The 17,312-nt window shown below is 41.6% G+C and overlaps 1 protein-coding gene across 1 annotated transcript; it reads right to left on the bottom strand.

Moving 5' to 3' along the window:
* Window positions 1-49: 49 nt before the first annotated feature.
* Window positions 50-17,105, bottom strand: LOC115112150 (B-cadherin-like). Its single transcript, XM_029638981.2, has 16 exons — window positions 16,893-17,105; window positions 16,373-16,484; window positions 6,953-7,194; window positions 6,587-6,727; window positions 6,333-6,488; window positions 6,094-6,238; window positions 5,823-5,995; window positions 5,586-5,714; window positions 5,288-5,473; window positions 3,540-3,784; window positions 3,274-3,416; window positions 2,946-3,170; window positions 2,641-2,859; window positions 2,379-2,509; window positions 926-1,066; window positions 50-740 (listed from the first exon to the last, which is right to left on the bottom strand). Exons 1-16 carry the CDS (start codon window positions 16,941-16,943, stop codon window positions 534-536), a joined length of 2,646 nt encoding a protein of 881 aa, XP_029494841.2. The 5' UTR covers window positions 16,944-17,105; the 3' UTR covers window positions 50-533.
* Between the last annotated feature and the right edge of the window lie 207 nt (window positions 17,106-17,312).

The raw sequence follows: 17,312 nt of genomic DNA, 5'->3' as shown, positions 1-17,312 counted from the left end.
TATATACTTAGTGATTAATATGATTAAAATGAAAAGGAATAAAGCAATCCAAACTTAACAGTTTATTATCAAGCTCAATAAATGCTAACAAAAATCATAAGGCTCATTTGGCTTCCAGTAACTTCAATTTCATGCCAAAGGATCGTTATATATATATATATCTCTCCATTTTTAAAAAAGAACTTCGATACACCGCCAACATAGAAGCAAAAAACAGCAAACAAAGCATATTAAATTCAAGTACAATCTGGGGTTGTTAAGAGTCCATTAGAAAGGACTGCTGAACTGTAAAATCCATGTCAACATCCTGCTAGTGCAGAGCCAAGAGTGTGCCACCCCCCCCCATGCTGAAGACGAGCATTGAACACATTTTTCTAAAATGGTTCCATGTCTGCACAAATCAAATTGCCAAACTGTAGATGTGCCCGAAACGCATAAAAAAGGGGAAATAAAGAAATGACCTCAGTCTACAGACCCAAGTGTGGAGAACCGGACAGTTTCCAAGCAAAAAGGTTTAGTGGCTGACTGACTTCTCAATCCTCTCCTCCTCCGTACATGTCAGACAGCTTCTTGAAGCGCGGGCCCCACTCTTGAAGGAGGTCGTAGTCCTGGTCGCCTCCTGAGTTGGAGGAGTTGAGGGAACTGAGGGAACCGGCCTCAGAGCCACCTCCTTCATAGTCAAACACCAGGAGGGAGTCGTAGGGAGGGGCAGTGGGGTCGTTGTCAGCTGCCTTCAGGTTCTGGTCAACAGAAAGATTACATTTTACCACCTTGGTGAACATACAGCACAAATTCTAAACATGCATTCTGACATTATCCATGTCAAATCCAGTTATTTCCATGACAAATCATCTCCAGAAGACCTAGATATGACCTTAACTGTGCATTCTACTCATAGTATAAATCAGTTCAAGACTTGACTCACATCATCAATGAAGTTGCCAATGTCGGCTGGGTTGGCGGGTCGTGGACGATACTCTGGCCGGGCCATGGTTGGAGCGATGTCATTACGGAAAACATCAGGACGGTTATCCAGACCTCTGTGCAGGACACTCAAGTCGAAATCCTGAAGGTGGAAAGATGTATTATATTACAAGACCAGAAGACACAGAAACATAAAAACATTGAGTGACAGATGCAATGGTTTGCAATAACATGTACATCACAATAAAAAAATGGACCCTTGGAAAAGCCTAGTCCAGGGTTCGTCAACCAGGTTTGGTCCCGGGCCAAATTTTTTCTGAGCCAACAGTCAGCAGGCCAGAACATAGTAAATATATAATATTAGCACAATTGGCCTACACAACAAATGTAACATGTTTAACACATGATTAGAACATAAACTCAGTGACAATAATTTTTTATCTGATTAAGTTCAATTTGTCTATTCAATTAGTACATTTCTGTGTGTTGATTGGTGGGAAAAAAAAAACAAGTCTACATAGCCTACACTACTTATTTTAACATTACCATTTGTTCAGAACAATTTACTTGATAGCAAGATAAAAGGTACCTCTCAAAGTCTCCAGAAGGTGGCTAATGTTAATGTTGATAAGAATGTAGAGATGCAGGAAACAGTCGTGGACATGGAGAAATTTAAGTTCTTTACTAGGAAGCTTGAGTTGTTCTATTTGGACTTATCATCTGGAAGGCTACTGCACTTCAGCACACTGAAGACACGACAAGCAGAGGGACCAGGCCACAGCATTGTCAGAGGAGATGGAAGATTTCACCAAGCAGCTGAGAGAACTTATCCACCAGATTTGAAGACCACAGCAAGCCAAAGGATATCATTGCGTTTGTACGTAATCCTCTCAGTCCACCCAGGTGGAGAATTCTCCTCCCTTGCTAAAAAAAAAAATTATACCCTCGCTGGATGAGGCAACAAAAAAAGAACGATTGAATTCCAGACATCGAGCCATATAAGGGATGCGATCAGGAGTGCCGAGTCCCTGTGTGCGTTTTGGGTGGCATGCTCAGAGGAATACAACACAAAGAAACGTGCATTTTTTTGTGCTAACAATGTTTGGATCGACTTAATGGGAGTCCTCATTTTCCTCCATGAAGGCAATATACTCATGACAGGAACCGGCTTATCACAAAGTCAATCGAGGACTGCCTGCACATCAAAATCGCAGTGATCCATCAAACCAGACATCCACAAGATTGTGTCCGAGGGGAAATACAACTTCTCATTGAATAAGTAACTTAGTGGCCTATATGACTGCATTTAATAAATGCTAATATTGTGAGAGCTTATCCAGGGACATATACGTGTCAAGCTGACAGTATGTTCTGTTGAAAAACTATTTGAGACAGTTGGGGAACCCTGGCCTAGTAGGCTTGTTCTGAGCTAGTCTAGGGAGCGCTCCCCTCACCTGGTCATCCTCGCCACCTCCCTCCTCGTCATAGTAGTAGATGTTGTCCCTGACATCGTCCTCTTGCAGCAAAGGCTCCTTCTTCTCACCACCTCTCTTCCGCAGGAACATGAGCAGCAGAAGAGACAACACTGGAGCACAACATAAACACAGAGCCTTAACACACTAGTACATCACTGTGTATTAACAATTACATATGTACGCGTCGAGGACAGCACTGACTAAACACTTTAGTGCCGGGTTAAACAAATGAACAACTTACATAGGAGTAGTAAGACTGCTCCTAGAATTCCCAGAATGCTAGAGATGCCGAAGCCTGCTACAGCTTTATCGGTACACTGGACATCTGCTCCTTTGCAGTCACACACAGAGGCCTGGATGGTGCTGTCATAGTGCAGGCCCTGGTTGTCAGACACTCTCAGGACAACCATGTAATCGCCACTGTCCAGCACAGTCTTCAGTGTCAGGATAATGCCCGTCTCTGAAATGGAAAACAGGTAACATTTAACAACGCAATTGTTTTAAAGGGGGGAAAGTACTGTAGTTCTGGGAAAAATCAATACATACTTGTGTCGTTCATTCTGGCAGTCCAGTTAGAATGAGACGACCCCTGAAGCTGTACGGTGTATGGAGCAGCAAAGCCCGCGCTGTCTTTATCAGTGACTGACAGCAGCTGTGGGGAGGACTCCTTGTTGCAGACCCTGATCACACTCTCGTCGATGGTTGGAGCATTATCATTCACATCCTCCAGCTCTATGATAAGGGTGCCAGTGCCAGTTGCCGGGATTTCATCTGCATATCCAAATTAGAGCACTGTCACTCAGGGTCAAGTTTAGGGTGTGGTCATTTACTAAATTTTAAATATTAACATTAGAAAAAGGGAACATTTAAATACCGTTGTCGATGCCCAGAACAATAACAGAGTATTTGTTGTCTTGGACAAAAGTGGATTCTCTGTCCATGAGGCTCTTGACTTTGATCAGCCCAGTGTCTTTGTTGATACTTAGCCATCCAGCAGGATCATTGCGCATCTTGTATCTGTGTAGTAAATGTAAAAAAATAAGAGCATTGCTTACAACCTGTACAGTCGTCATTTGAAAAATGTTTTCCTCTTCAAATCTTACAAAACATAAGAAATTGTAAATGAAGTTCTAATCTTACGTGACTTTCTGATTCCTCGCAGTGTCTGGGTCTGTGGCGGTGTACAGAACCAGGTCACTGTCAACAGGGAGGTCCTCAGGTTTCCTGATAATCTTCTCCACTGGGGTGAAGACTGGAGCTTCATTCACATCCTCCACATTCACTACAACAGTAGCAGTGGAGGTGGGCAGGCTGATTGCGAATGGGACTTCATTCTGCACAGTGACCAGCAGAGTGTACTTGTTGTTCTTCTCAAAGTCAAGCGGCTGTGTTGAAAGAACAGAAAAGCCCATCAGCATAGGAATCCTTCAGACATTATAGAATCAGGATAATGGCATTTATATCTACAATCATACTCTCCCCTACACATTTGGACAACGTAGCCAAAACTTAATTTGGCTCCTTAATCCAGGATTTTATATCATTTGTTTCATATGAAGCAACGGTACAAAATGTAACTTTTCATTGAGGGTATTTTCATAAATATCCATTTTACCATTTATAAATAAAAGCACTTCATGCATCTTGCCCCCTTCTTAGTCATAGGTATTTCTACAAATTCAGAGTATTAAAGTAGTCAAAGTTGAGTATTTGGTTCCATATTCCTCGCACGCCATGACCAAGTCAAGCTTGCAACTACAAACTTGGATACATTTTCAGTTTGTTGTGCCCAATAGAAATGAATGGTAAATAAGAATATGTTTCTGAACAACTTTACATTATGTGGATGCTACCATGATTACAGATAATCCTGAATGAATCGTGAATAATGATTAGTGAGGAAGTTGGAGGCAAAAAGTTCATACCCCCAAAACATGCCAACCTCTCACCATTCCCAATAAACATTTTTTGGGGGTATGCAATTCATCCCTTGAACTCTCACTCATCGTGATTCAAGTCATCCATAATAAAATGGTAGCATACACACAAATGTAGAAGGGTTTAGAAACATTCTTATTTACAATAAAAAAAGAGACATGCATGGCAAATAATGTATTTTCTATAGACCCATTTCTGTGTTTGCTGCACGAGGGCAATATGCAAAGACAGTTGGTTGCCTTATAGAACTCCAGCAAAAAAATGCCTATATTTACCAGCTGCTTATGAGTGCATTTCACACTTCTTATAGATAATAAATTGGATTTTAAGACTGATATGAATGCCCTGTTTAATATAATGTTTGTGTCATTGCAAATCAACTGCATTATACTTAACACGTCAACCAGTAAAATGGCTCTTTGGCTAGCTTTTGCTACAGCATATCATAGAGCGTAAGTATTCTAGCTAACAACTGCTGCATCCAAAAATGTTATTTTGCAAAGTTCACAACCAAATATAATCTTAGTGACTGTTTAAGGAAGAATCAAAACATTGTAAGTGTACAAGAACCCCAAAAAGTTTGTTTAGAAGTAATAAAAAAAGGTGAAACTAGGCCATGTCGAACGGGCGCAGATGGCGATGGCTTCTTCTCCTTTCTTACTGCCTGCCAAAATCGTGAGCATCTGGGCGCAAAGTCAAATAAAAATGGGATATTGTGTACTGTCGGCTCATATGAAATATTGGATCTCTAATTTTTTTTAAACACTAGAGTATAGTCATCTTAAAATGTTTTAGTGTCACTGTCCAAATAAATACGAAGGGGAGTGAAAATTACTTCTTCCAGGATATCATTCCAGAAAAGCAGCTAAAAAGCTACATTGACCGGCTGCTTTTGCTGCACCTCCAGAGTAGCAGCTCAAATATATCTATAGGAGAGGATTTCAACATACCTTAGCGGTTGTAATGATGCCCTCCAGCTTGCTAGGGCCTGTGCTCACACTGAAAAGGCCTTGAGGGTCCCCGTCAACTATCTTGTAGGTGGTGGCCCAGGCAGAGGAGTGAGGCTCATCTCCATCAGTCACTGGCATTTTCACCACCAAGGCATCCACTTTATTCTCTGGGACTGACACAGTGTACTGCAAAGGAGAGACTCATGATTATAAAGCAACATAGAAAGGGCAATTCCATTATGTGTTAAAACGATTGTAAGGCGGCAATTTTAAATTTTGCCTTCAGAAATGTGCTTACCGAAGGAGTCACAAACTGTGGCGCGTTGTCATTGCTGTCCGTTACTGTAATGATGGCTTTGCCAAAGCTGGTAAGGCCATTTCCCTCCATATCAGCAGCTTGGATTGCCAAAGTATATTTGGTAAATTTCTGACAAATTAAGTAGAAAATTAAAATCAGAATCACAAGTGTAATGCATGTAGAATGTACACAATGAATAAATGATCGGCAAGACTATTGATTTGAAAAGAGACCAACCTCTCTGTCCAACCCAGATGCGTTAACCCGAATCCCTCCAGTCACAGGGTTGATGACAAACATGTTGGGGCTTGGTAGAGGAGGCTCCTGACTGAGAATGGTGTATCTGACATCAGAATTGGCAGAGCCCTCCTCATCAGCATCAGTGGCCGTTACCTGCATGACCTCATCACCTGAACAGAGTGAAGAAAAAATCTGAATCGTCCTAGCACAATTCTCCTTAAAAAAAACATTAAGTATTGTAAATACTGAGTGTGTGTGAACAACATACCTGGTTTTGATGCTTCAGGAACTGTTCCCGTAAATGGATCTTGGGTAAATACAGGTTTGTTGTCATTCATATCGATGACTTTCACAATGATCTCCATGGGATCCTCAGCTATACCTGCACCCACTGCAACAGCATGGGCTAGGAGCTAGAGAGAAAAGTAACAAACATTACTTTAAAAATAAATATAAATCAGTTTTCAATTAAGTCAAGGGAGGAAATTTAGGATACGCAAACCGTACAATGTATTGGTCTTTTCTCTCCCTGTCCAAAGGCTGGGTCACATAGAGTATTCCAGAGTTTTTGTCCACAGTGAAGAGTCCCACAGGAGGTAGGTCTGCCCCAGTGCCAGTGATGCTGTACTGGATCTTCACCTCTTTATCATTGCTGGACTTGATCTGGTTTACAAGGATAATAGAATTCACGTCAATGAAGAAATGTCCAACACTGATATTAGAGTAATGGAAAAACGATCCTTAACCTACAAGACACTTACCTGCACCATATTCTTGGGGAACGGGCCTCGGTCATTCTCTGGGAAGTTGATGGGAGGAATGACCCAGTCCCTCTTCCTTCTTTTCAGACCTCCTGAAGACTTGGGGAAGTTCAGAACAGGTAGAGACAGACTTTCTTCTGGCTGTGGAATTGAAACAAAAAACATGAAATATCAAGTCCATGGTTTTACAAGCACCAAAATACATAGAGCATTTTACAGAAACTGCCATCAAACTTCAATTGACTTGAAAATGACAGAATTAGAATATTTCCAGCTAAGCAAGTCATTGAAACCCTTCCAGAGATGCAGTTGCCCATCTATCCACTAGAGGACACCAGATTCTCATTAATTTAACCAGTCATATACCTTGGGCTGGGTGGTCATCTCATGGTGATTGTGGTGGTGGCCATTTCTGGCCTCATGCAGCACTCTGACTGGAACCGTGATCTTCTTGCCCTTGGACTGGGTAGAGACATAGAACTCCTTATGTCCATTATGCAGAGTCAGCCCCCTCTTCAGTTTCAGCGTCCCGTCGCCATCTACTTTGAAGCGTGAATCCTCGGAGTGAAAGAGAAAGCTGGTACGGCTGGTGCAGTCATCAAAAACCACTGCAAGGTCAAAGAGAAAGGTGGTCAGAGGATATTTTAAAAGTAATATGCATGTGGACTTAAAAAGTAACCATTGAAAGCACTTCAGTAACAGGAAAAGATTTAAAGCACCATCCCAATCTCAAATTCATAACATCAGTGGGTTCTTGATGAACTGATAAGAGCCACCACAGACTCTCTCAGTAAATGTATAAATGGAATACTGGTCATAGTAACGAAGCAGCAAAATGGCCTTCTAAAACACCTAGGCCTAGTCGCCTCATGATCGCAGCTCTGATCTGCTGCAAAGACATTATGCAGGGCTTATTACATGCAATGTAAAAACCCACAACATGTCAGACTTGCAAAGGAGTAAATTGACCCATAATCCTCATGTAACTATTAACATGACATGTATAACTAGTACTGTGCAACTTAGAACAATATACAATGTACCAGGTGGAGATTAAGCTGTCATGGTATACAAATATTCCACTAGAATCATCCTGTGTGAACAGAGAGCAGAGTTGACTTGCCCAGCCCTGGGTTGAGACTCAAGGACAGGCAGGCAGCAACATCTGGTTTCACATGACTACTATAAACATCCTGAGGCATAGACCTAGCTCTACAAATAGGTCTGAATGTATCATGATGCTCCTATTAGCTTACAAAAGAAGTTGATTGAGTATTATTTAGAAACCCCAAATCAATACACCTCTTTCCAGCCTAATGAACTGGCTAAATGTTATGCAGAAATTGTGCAATGACACACAAGACAAGAAGGAATGTGTGGTTGAGAAAGATATGGAAGTGTGGTTTTCAGAAGTAAAAACTGAACTAGACGTATGCCACAGTACCCACTTCTGCTTTCTGCTCATTCTATTGAGAGTTAGATACTAGAGAATCAGGTAGGTAGAGGTACAGCAACTACCACTCTTTTGGCAAGATGGCGGTTGTCACCAAAGTTTTGAACAAATTAAAGAAAGATGTAGGTGGTAAAGCTGAAGTCCAGAGCAACAAAAAGAAAATCAGGCCACCTGTCACAAACACATTTGTTTTACAACTGGCTGTCTCATCATTGTTGGTAAATCAGGCCTAACACTGTTGTGTCGTCTGCAAACTTGATGTGGTTGGCCACACAGTCATGGGTGAACAGGATGGGGATAAATAGAGATTACCGTGACTCAATGGTCAGATGGTATTTGACTGCGGTTCTGCCTCATTAATGCCGGTGTGGCAGTAATACGGTAACCACAACAGCCCTAGGTATAGCCTACTGACCATAAACTGAAAATGGATAATTGGATACACAATTAGTCTAGCTAGGCTATACTCCAATTAAACAAATTCTAGTAATTGCCTGTGGACTGTATTATGCAAACTGGATGTTCTGTTCCATTATGCTACACTCCAAACTTTCTATCCATGACTCAAGGAGAGAACGTATAGGCTTAGGTGATGAATAGCTTAGTAACCGGGCATTTTCATAATTAAAAGGCTGACATTACCTTTCGCTACAGAATCTCACTGTGCGTTTCCATCTCCTCCCCTGTCAACAGTTTAATGATATACATTTTGTGAAAACATGTTACTAACGTTGTTCCCGAACAGATTTCACTTGTTTCCCAAATTAAGCACTGGGTAGCTGCAGGAGCTGGGTTGGAGAGCCCATGGCATAGAGTTTGGGCAGAATATCACCTGTTGCACAGCAAAAGGCTGCATGCTCCTCGAACAGTGACTGTTGCAGAGTGAAACTATTGTTCTTATAAACCCAGACTTTTATATGCAATCCCATGTGAAAGGAGAGTTGGTTGCCACTAAAAACAGGATCCCAGCTGCTACTATATTTATTTCTCAGCTGCTGATATTAAGCCGGAGTAGACTACCTGGCAGGAGTGAAAAACGAACTGCGGGAAAGTGGCCTCCAGTCGCTATTCATGTGCATACGGACGACATGTATTTTTACTCCTGACAAATTTGATAATGAACCATTAGAAATAAAAACAAATTACATATTAGTAAAGACAAGATTAAATTGAGAATAGTGTGAAGGGTGAAAATATGAGACTTTTTCAAATATTCAATAGCCTATAGTCGCATCAGGGGTCCATTTAGAGTTCAGAAATATGCATTTTAAACCACGACATCTGCATTTTATTTTTAAAGTCCTATTTTTTGCATCAATAGAGTGATCAGGGACGTGCAACTATAGTTATTATTAATCACACAAAACACATTAGGCAGAGAACAGCTTCATTTTCAGATGTCTAAGTGCAACGCTATTCGGCTAGCAGCCATATAAGTAAATGAGCTTACAGTGAACTTTTTGGCAAAAACAACGCATGGTCATCATATTTCAAATGCTACATTTCCTACTGTTTTGCTCGAAGTCAATCTTGCATTTTTTTCCAGAGAAAAATAGGCTACACTGAGAAAAGTACTGGAGTAGCTTTACAGTCAAATGCCCGTTTGTGAATTCTCAGAGGGGAGATGTGCAAATTAAGCACAATCTGCTGGCCTAGAAGGCCAGCATCCCAGAGTTGCCTCTACACAGTTGACATTTTGAGACTGGTATTTTGCGGGTACTATTTAATAAAGCTGCCAGTTGAGGACTTGTGAGGCCTCTGTTTCTTAAACTAGACACTAATGTAGTTGTCCTCTTGCTCAGTTGTGCACCTGGACCTCCCACTTCTCTTTCTCTTCTGGTTAGAGACAGTTTGCGCTGTTCTGTGAAGGGAGCAATACACAGCGTTGTACGAGACCTTCAGTTTCTTGGCAATTTCTTGCATGGAATAGTCTTCACTTCTCAGAACAAGAATAGACTGATGAGTTTCAGAAGAAGTCTTTGTTTCTGGCCATTTTGAGCCTGTAATCAAACCCACAAATGCTGATTCTCCAGATACTCAACTAGTATAAAGAAGGCCAGTTTAATTGCTTCTTTAATCAGAACAGTTTCAGCTGTGCTAACATAATTGCAGAATGGTTCTCTGATGATCAATTAGCCTTTTAAAATGATAAACTTGGATTAGCTAACACAACATGCCATTGGAACACATGAGTGATGGTTGCTGATAATGGGCCTCTGGATATCCCATAATCTTTTATTTTTTAAAACCAGTTTCCAGCTACCATAGTCATTTACAACATCTATACTGTATTTCTGATCAATTTGATGTTATTTTAATGGACAGTGTGCTTTTCTTTCAAAAACAAGGACATTTCTAAGTCACCCAAAACTTTTAAACGGTAGTGTAATATTTGGATTTCTAAGACATTCTAAAGGTTTGTCTGATCAATACCTTAATTCTTTAAAATATATATAACAGTATCTGTACTCCAAGTCATGTGAAATCCATAGATACGGTGAAATGCTTACTCACAGGCCCTTAACCAACAGCGCAGTTCAAGAGTTAAGCTAATATTTAACAAATAAACTAAATTAATATATAATAAAAAAAGGCTATATACAGGGGGTACCAGTACCAAGTCAGTGTGCGGGGTTACAGGTTAGTTGAGGTAATTTGTACATGAAGGTAGGGGTCAAGTGACTACGCATAGATAATAAAGAGCGAGTAGCAGCAGTGCACAAAACAAATGGATGGGGGAGGGGGTGAATATAATAGTCCAGTTGCCATTTTATTAATTGTTTGGCAATCTAATGGCTTAGTTGTAGAAGCTGTTAAGGAGCCTTGGGAAGCTTGGACCCAGTGATGTACTGGACCATACGCACTACCCTCTGTAGCGCCTCACGGTCAGATGCCGAGCAGTTGTCATACCAGGTGATGATGCAACCGGTCAGGATGCTCTCAACCATGCAGCTGTAGATCTTTGAGGATCTGGGGACCCATGCCAAATCTTTTCAGTCTCCAGAGGGGGAAAGGTTTTGTCGTGCCCGCCTCAACTGTCTTGGTGTGTTTGGACCAAAATAGTTTGTTGAGGATGTGGACACCAAGGAACTTGAAGCGCTCAACCCTCTCCACTACAGCCCTGTTGATGTTTATGGGGGCCTGTTCGGCCCGCCTTTCACTGTAGTCCACGATCAGATCCTTTGTCTCGCTCACATTGAGGGAGAGGTGGTTGTCCTGGCACCACACTGCCAGTTCTCTGACCTCCTCCCTATAGGCTGTCTCATCGTTGTCGGTGATCAGACCTACCACTTGTGTTATCGACAAACTTAATGGTGTTGGAGTCGTGCCTGGCTGTGCAGTCATGAGTGAACAGGGAGTACAGGAGGGGACTAAGTACACACCCCTGAGGGGTACCAGTGTTGAGGATCAGCATGGCAGACATGTTGCCTACTCTTATCACCTGGGGGAGGCCCATCAGGAAGTCCAGGATCCAGTTGCAGAGGGAGGAGTTTAATCCCAGGGTCCTTAGCTTAGTGATGAGCTTCCTGGGCACTATGGTGTTGAACGCTGAGCTGTAGTCAATGAACAGCATTCTCACATAGGTGTTCCTTTTGTCCAGATGGGAAAGGGCACTGTGGAGTGCGATTGCATCATCTGTTGGAGCGGTATGCGAATTTGAGTGGGTCTGGTGTAACCGGGAAGATGCTGTTGACGTAAGCCATGACCAGCCTTTCAAAGCACTTCATGGCTACCGATTTGAGTGCTACAGGGCAATAATCATTTAGGCAGGTTACCTTTGCTTCCTTGGGCACAGGGACTACAGTGGTCTGCTTGAAACATGTAGGTATTACAGACTGTCTGGGAGAGGTTGAAAATGTCAGTGAAGACACTTGACAGTTGGTCCACGCATGCTTTGAGTACACGTCCTGGTAATCAGTCTGGCCCCGCAGCTTTGTGAACGTTGACCTGCAAAGGTCTTGCTCACGTCGGCTACCGAAAGCGTTACAGTCATCCAGAACAGCTGGTGCTCTCATGCATGCTTCAGTGTTGCTTGCCTCGAAGCCAGCACATAAGGCATTTAGTTCGTCTGGTAGGCTCGAGTCAATGGGCAGCTCACGTCTGGGTTTCCCTTTGTAGTCCGTAAAAGCGTTCAAGCTCTGCCACATGACGAGCGTCAGAGCCGGTGTAGTAGGATTCAATCTTAATCCTGTATTGACACTTTGCTTGTTTGATGGTTCGTCTGAGGTAGACCGATTAATTAGGGCCGATTTGGGCCCCCCCCAAAAAAATGTTTTACACCTTTATTTAACTAGGCAAGTCAGTTAAGAAAACATTCTTATTTTCAATGACGGCCTAGGAACGGTGGGTTAACTGCCTCTTTCAGGGGCAGAACGACAGACTCTCTTCATGTCAGCTCGGGGGATCCAACCTTGCTACCTTACAGTGTAACCGATGTAAAATGGCTAGCTAGTTAGCGGGGTGCGGGATAATAGCGTTTCAAATGTCACTCGCTCTGAGACTTGGAGTGGTTGTTCCCCTTGCTCTGCAAGGTCCGCAGCTTTTGTGGAGCGATGGGTAAAGCTGCTTTGAGGGTGGCGGTTGTCGTTGTGTTCCTGGTTCGAGCCCAGGGAGGAGCGAGGAGAGGGATGGACGCTATACTGTTACACTGGCAATACTAAAATGCCTATAAGAACATCAAATAGTCAAAGGTATATGAAATACAAATGGTAGAGAGAAATAGTCCTGTAATTCCTACAACCTAAAACGTCTTACCTGGGAATATTGAAAAGGAACCACCAGCTTTCATATGTTCTCATGTTCTGAGCAAGGAACTTAAACGTTAGCTTTCTTACATGGCACATACTGCACTTTTACTTTCTTCTCCACTGTTTTTTTCATTATTTAAACCAAATTGAACATTTATTTGAGGCTACATTTATTTTATTGATGTATTAAGTTAATGTTCATTCAGTACGTAATTGTCATTATTACAAATTTAAAAAATTATGAATAAAAACGTCCGATTAATCGGTATCTGCTTTTTTTGGTCCTCCAATAATCGGTATTGAAAAATCTGAATTGGTCGACCTCTAGTCTGAGGGGATAGCGGGATTTCTTATAAGCATCCGGATTAGTGTCCCGCTCCTTGAAAGCGGCAGCTCTAGCCTTTAGCTCAATGCGGATGTTGCCTGTAATCCATGGTTTCTGGTTGGGATATGTACGTACGGTCACTGTGGGTACGACGTCAATGCACTTATTGATGAAGCCGATGACTGAGGTAGTAGACTCAATGCCATTGGATAAATCCCAGAACATATTCCAGTCTGCTAGCAAAACAGCCCTGTAGCGTAGCATCCGCATCATCTGACCACTTCCGTATTGAGCAAGTCACTGAAACGTCCTGCTTTAGTTTTTGCTTGTAAGCAGGATAGAACTATAGTCCGATTTTCCAGATGGAAGGTGGGGGAGAGCTTTGTATCCATCTCTGTGTGTAGAGTAAAGGTGGTCTAGGATTTCTTCACCTCTGATTGCAAATGTGAAATGCTGGTAAAATTTGGTAAAACTGATTTAAGTTTGCCTGCATTAAAGTCCCCAGTCACTAGGAGCACCACTTCTGGCGGAGCATTTTCTTGTTTGCTTATGGCCTTATAAGCAAACAATGCAGGTGCTTGCAGGTGCTTCTACACCTGCATTGCTTGCTGTTTGGGGTTTTAGGCTGGGTTTCTGTACAGCACTTTGAGATATCAGCTGATGTACGAAGGGCTATATAAATACATTTGATTTATAGAGTTGGTTGAGAGCAGTCTTAGTGCCAGCATCGGTCTGTGGTGGTAAGTAGACAGCTACGAATAATATAAATGAGAACTCTTGGTTGATAGTGTGGTCTACAACTTATCATAAGGTACTCTACCTCAGGGGAGCAATACCTCAAGCCTTCTTTAATATTTGACACCGTGCACCAGCTTTTAGTGACAAAAAGACACCCTCAACCCTAGTCTTAAAAGATGTAGCATCTCTGTTCTGCCGGAGCATGGAAAATCCCGCCAGCTCTGTCGTCGTTCAGCCATAACTCGTTGAAAAAGATATTGCAGTTCTTAATGTCCCGATGGTAGGATAATCATAGGTCATCAATTTAATTTTCCAATAATTGCATGTTAGCCAGTAGAACAGATGGCAGTTTACTCACTCACCTACGGATTCTCAGAACGCAGCCCGATCTGCACCCTCTTCTTCACGCAAATGACGGGGATTTTAAAAATATATTTAACTAGGTAAGTCTGTTAAGAACAAATTGTTATTTACAATGACTGCCTAGGAACCATGGGTTAACTGCCAGATTTTTACCTTGTCAGCTCGGGGATTCGATCTAGCAACCTTTCGGTTACTGGCCCAACACTAACCACTAGGCTACCTACCTGTGCCCAGTAGAGAACAGCCTTCTCAGACTCGTCAAAGGATAAAGCTTCTTCCAGTTCATGGAGAGTAATACCTGTTCTGATGTCCAGAATTTATTTGCGGTCATAAGAGACAGTAGCAGCAACATCATGCTCAAAATAAGTTTAAAAATAAGTTAACGAAAGAAAAAAAAAAATAGCACAATTGGTCAGGAGCATGTAAAATGTCAGCTATCCTCTTCGGCACCATCTTAGCAGTCTTCATATTATGAGCTGTCTTACCTTGTTTCAAAGTAGCCTTGCCAAAGTCCCACCATTGTAAAATAATTGCCTCCCTGTTTCTAAGACTTCCTCATCGAAACCAGCATTTCTCCCCTGTTCTATTGGTTTTCATATCAACTTTCTTTGTAGAGAATCCAAAAAGGCACAATCCTAGTCATATTAGTGAACCCATCCTAGTTGTTAAATCTTTAGATTTCCCCTTTAAGTTTAACAGATGATCATCTCGGTCCCATATGGAACAAGGTTTTCCTTCGAATTGCAAATGACAATTTACATTGACTGCTTCGTTACAGGAGTTACATGTTCAATAATATAGCCTTTTTTGCTATGAGATGATAGGCTTGCTAATGTTGCATGTTTCAATTAAGAGCTTAACGATAGGTTGCTACACAAAAGGGATTGATTGAGGCATCATTTCTCATTGATATGCATTATTCGTTTGTAATTTGCTGTCAGTTGACGCGAATGACAATCAATGTCAGAAGTCACTCAGAGGAATCTAGGCCGGCCTAATGGTTATTCCAGGAAGTCTAACCAGTTTCACTCTACTGATCAGATCAGAGTTTATACCTACACGCCCAGTTAAACTACCAGAGATTTAGCATGTCTCATCGATGAGCTCACTCAGTCTGGTCAACCTCCTTACAAGGAAAAAACAGCCTTCAATTAAGTCACAACTTGTTTGAAGCATAATTAAAAGCCATAACAATACAAATCTAGCATACTAAATTGGTCACACAATTGTAAGTGACTCTTCGCTTTCTTAGCAAATGTGTGAAAAATCCCTCCATTAGCCCCAATGCGGATCAGACAAAACACCACAATGCTATTGTAAACAAACTATGACTGAGAAAAGTTCCATGCCATATTTGCCAAGTAATGTACAGGGTCGTCTTGCCAGCTGCACCTCAACAAACAAAGGCTTATCAAAGGGAGTTACTGGCGGTCCCAGACACATGAGTCAATTCTTTACATAGAACCAAAGCAACACTCAAGTGTTAAAACTAACCAGCCTTGTATTTCTTGGTATGTTGTGCTGTTAAACAGCTGACAATATTGGGCACACCAAATCGAAAATCAATTTGTCAGCAAGTTCACTCACCAAATTGCTCTATTAATTTTGTGAATCAGTGTAATTTCATAGAGAAGCCAGAGACAAGGCCCACAGTCATAGCAAAACCTGAAAACAATGTGTGCTCAGTGGATTGTCTGTACAATAAACAGCTGTGCAGTTTGATTAGGAATCACGAAGGCTCTCTGGGGCAACTGAACAAATATTTAAACACAAAATACTTCCAATTGAACCACTTCATTTATCAATGTGTACTGAAATATTCAAAACAGAACAGTCTGCTGTGAATGAAACAAATGTATTCTGAAGTGATGACACACGGTCTTATGCAGCGTTCAAAACAACTGGGACTCGGAAAAATACGAGGTAAAATCATGATGCCAGTGATCTTCAGGTCGGAGCTCTTGAAAGAGGCCCGAGTTGTAATTTTGAAATGGAAGACATTTCAAATAGATATTTCCCAGTCGGAGTTCGTTTTATGCCTTTAGCTTTGAACGCACCGAGATTCGATATTTCCCAGTTGTTTTGAACAAGGCGTTAGCGTATGACCGGGCAAAAATGTTTGACAGCGAGGAAGTTACCATCAGTTAGTTAGTTCTTACCTTTTCCTAGTCTCCGGCCACTTTGTAAGTGATATCTTTCCACTTTGAAAATGTATATTTCTGAATTGAAACCTGGTAGACATTTTGACTCCGACGACCCTGGTCTGAAAGCCTTACAAAAGGAAAAAAATGAATTGTATTTATAAAAACGGCACACGGTGATAAAATAAATCTTCACCAGATTACCATAGTAATGCATTTATACTATCATAATGACCACTCACTACTATTGTTGATATTCTACAAATAACACAGCACCCGATTGCGAAATGTGGCATATGTATAAAAACATATCCGGGTGCGTTAACCTGGTAATTAAGCAAATAACAGACTAACGCAACGCTGACTAAAACAAAAACACCCGACAAATCATGAAAATGTATCATAAATACGTTTTTAAATAAGAACTGTAGGCTGAACCAGATACGGGTTCAGACTATACTAGCCAACGTATTCCCAGGTAAATGGCGTTGCCTACATTTCGTGCTACTTTATAGAGTGAAATAAAAAAAGCTCTTACCTGGAGAAATAATATTAATACGCACAACTCCACGAACCAAAATGCCCCCATTTGTTTTCAATAATATTTGGATAGTCGTTCCACCAACAGTAAAACGTATTCCCTTTACGTGTAGAGGAGAAAAGTCTATTCTTCAAACGTGTGCTTTCTGGGTTGTCGGTTAAGTGAGAAATGAGCTTCAGCAGGTAGTTTCTGGGGAGTGACCTCGCCCATCCGCTCGCTCCAAGTATGGGCATGGAAGAAGAACGGCTCCTTTATACCCCGCACCTATGAAACACAGGTAAATTGTCATAATCCAGAAACCCACAGCAGGGTCCTATGTGCCAAATTATTACACAATAATGTGAGAATTCCGATCGAGAGGAAAAGCACTGATGAGGAAGAATGGATCAAGGTTCAGGATCAAACACGGTGTCAGTC

The sequence above is a fragment of the Oncorhynchus nerka genome, linkage group LG27, assembly GCF_034236695.1.
Source record: "Oncorhynchus nerka isolate Pitt River linkage group LG27, Oner_Uvic_2.0, whole genome shotgun sequence".
NCBI classification, from domain to species: Eukaryota; Metazoa; Chordata; class Actinopteri; order Salmoniformes; family Salmonidae; genus Oncorhynchus; species Oncorhynchus nerka.
The sequence above is the reverse complement of the archived record's forward strand: the minus strand, read 5'-3'. Positions and strand labels throughout refer to the sequence as shown.

What these genes read in the sequence shown, in the direction of transcription:
- LOC115112150 (XM_029638981.2), bottom strand. Translation starts at nt 16,943, where the DNA reads ATGGGGGCATTTTGGTTCGTGGAGTTGTGCGTATTAATATTATTTCTC. An exon ending in AGATGACCACCCAGCCCAAG is followed by an intron (nt 6,728 to 6,952) that starts GTATATGACTGG and finishes TCAATTCCACAG; the next exon opens with CCAGAAGAAAGTCTGTCTCT. An exon ending in TCCCCAAGAATATGGTGCAG is followed by an intron (nt 6,489 to 6,586) that starts GTAAGTGTCTTG and finishes CTTGTAAACCAG; the next exon opens with ATCAAGTCCAGCAATGATAA.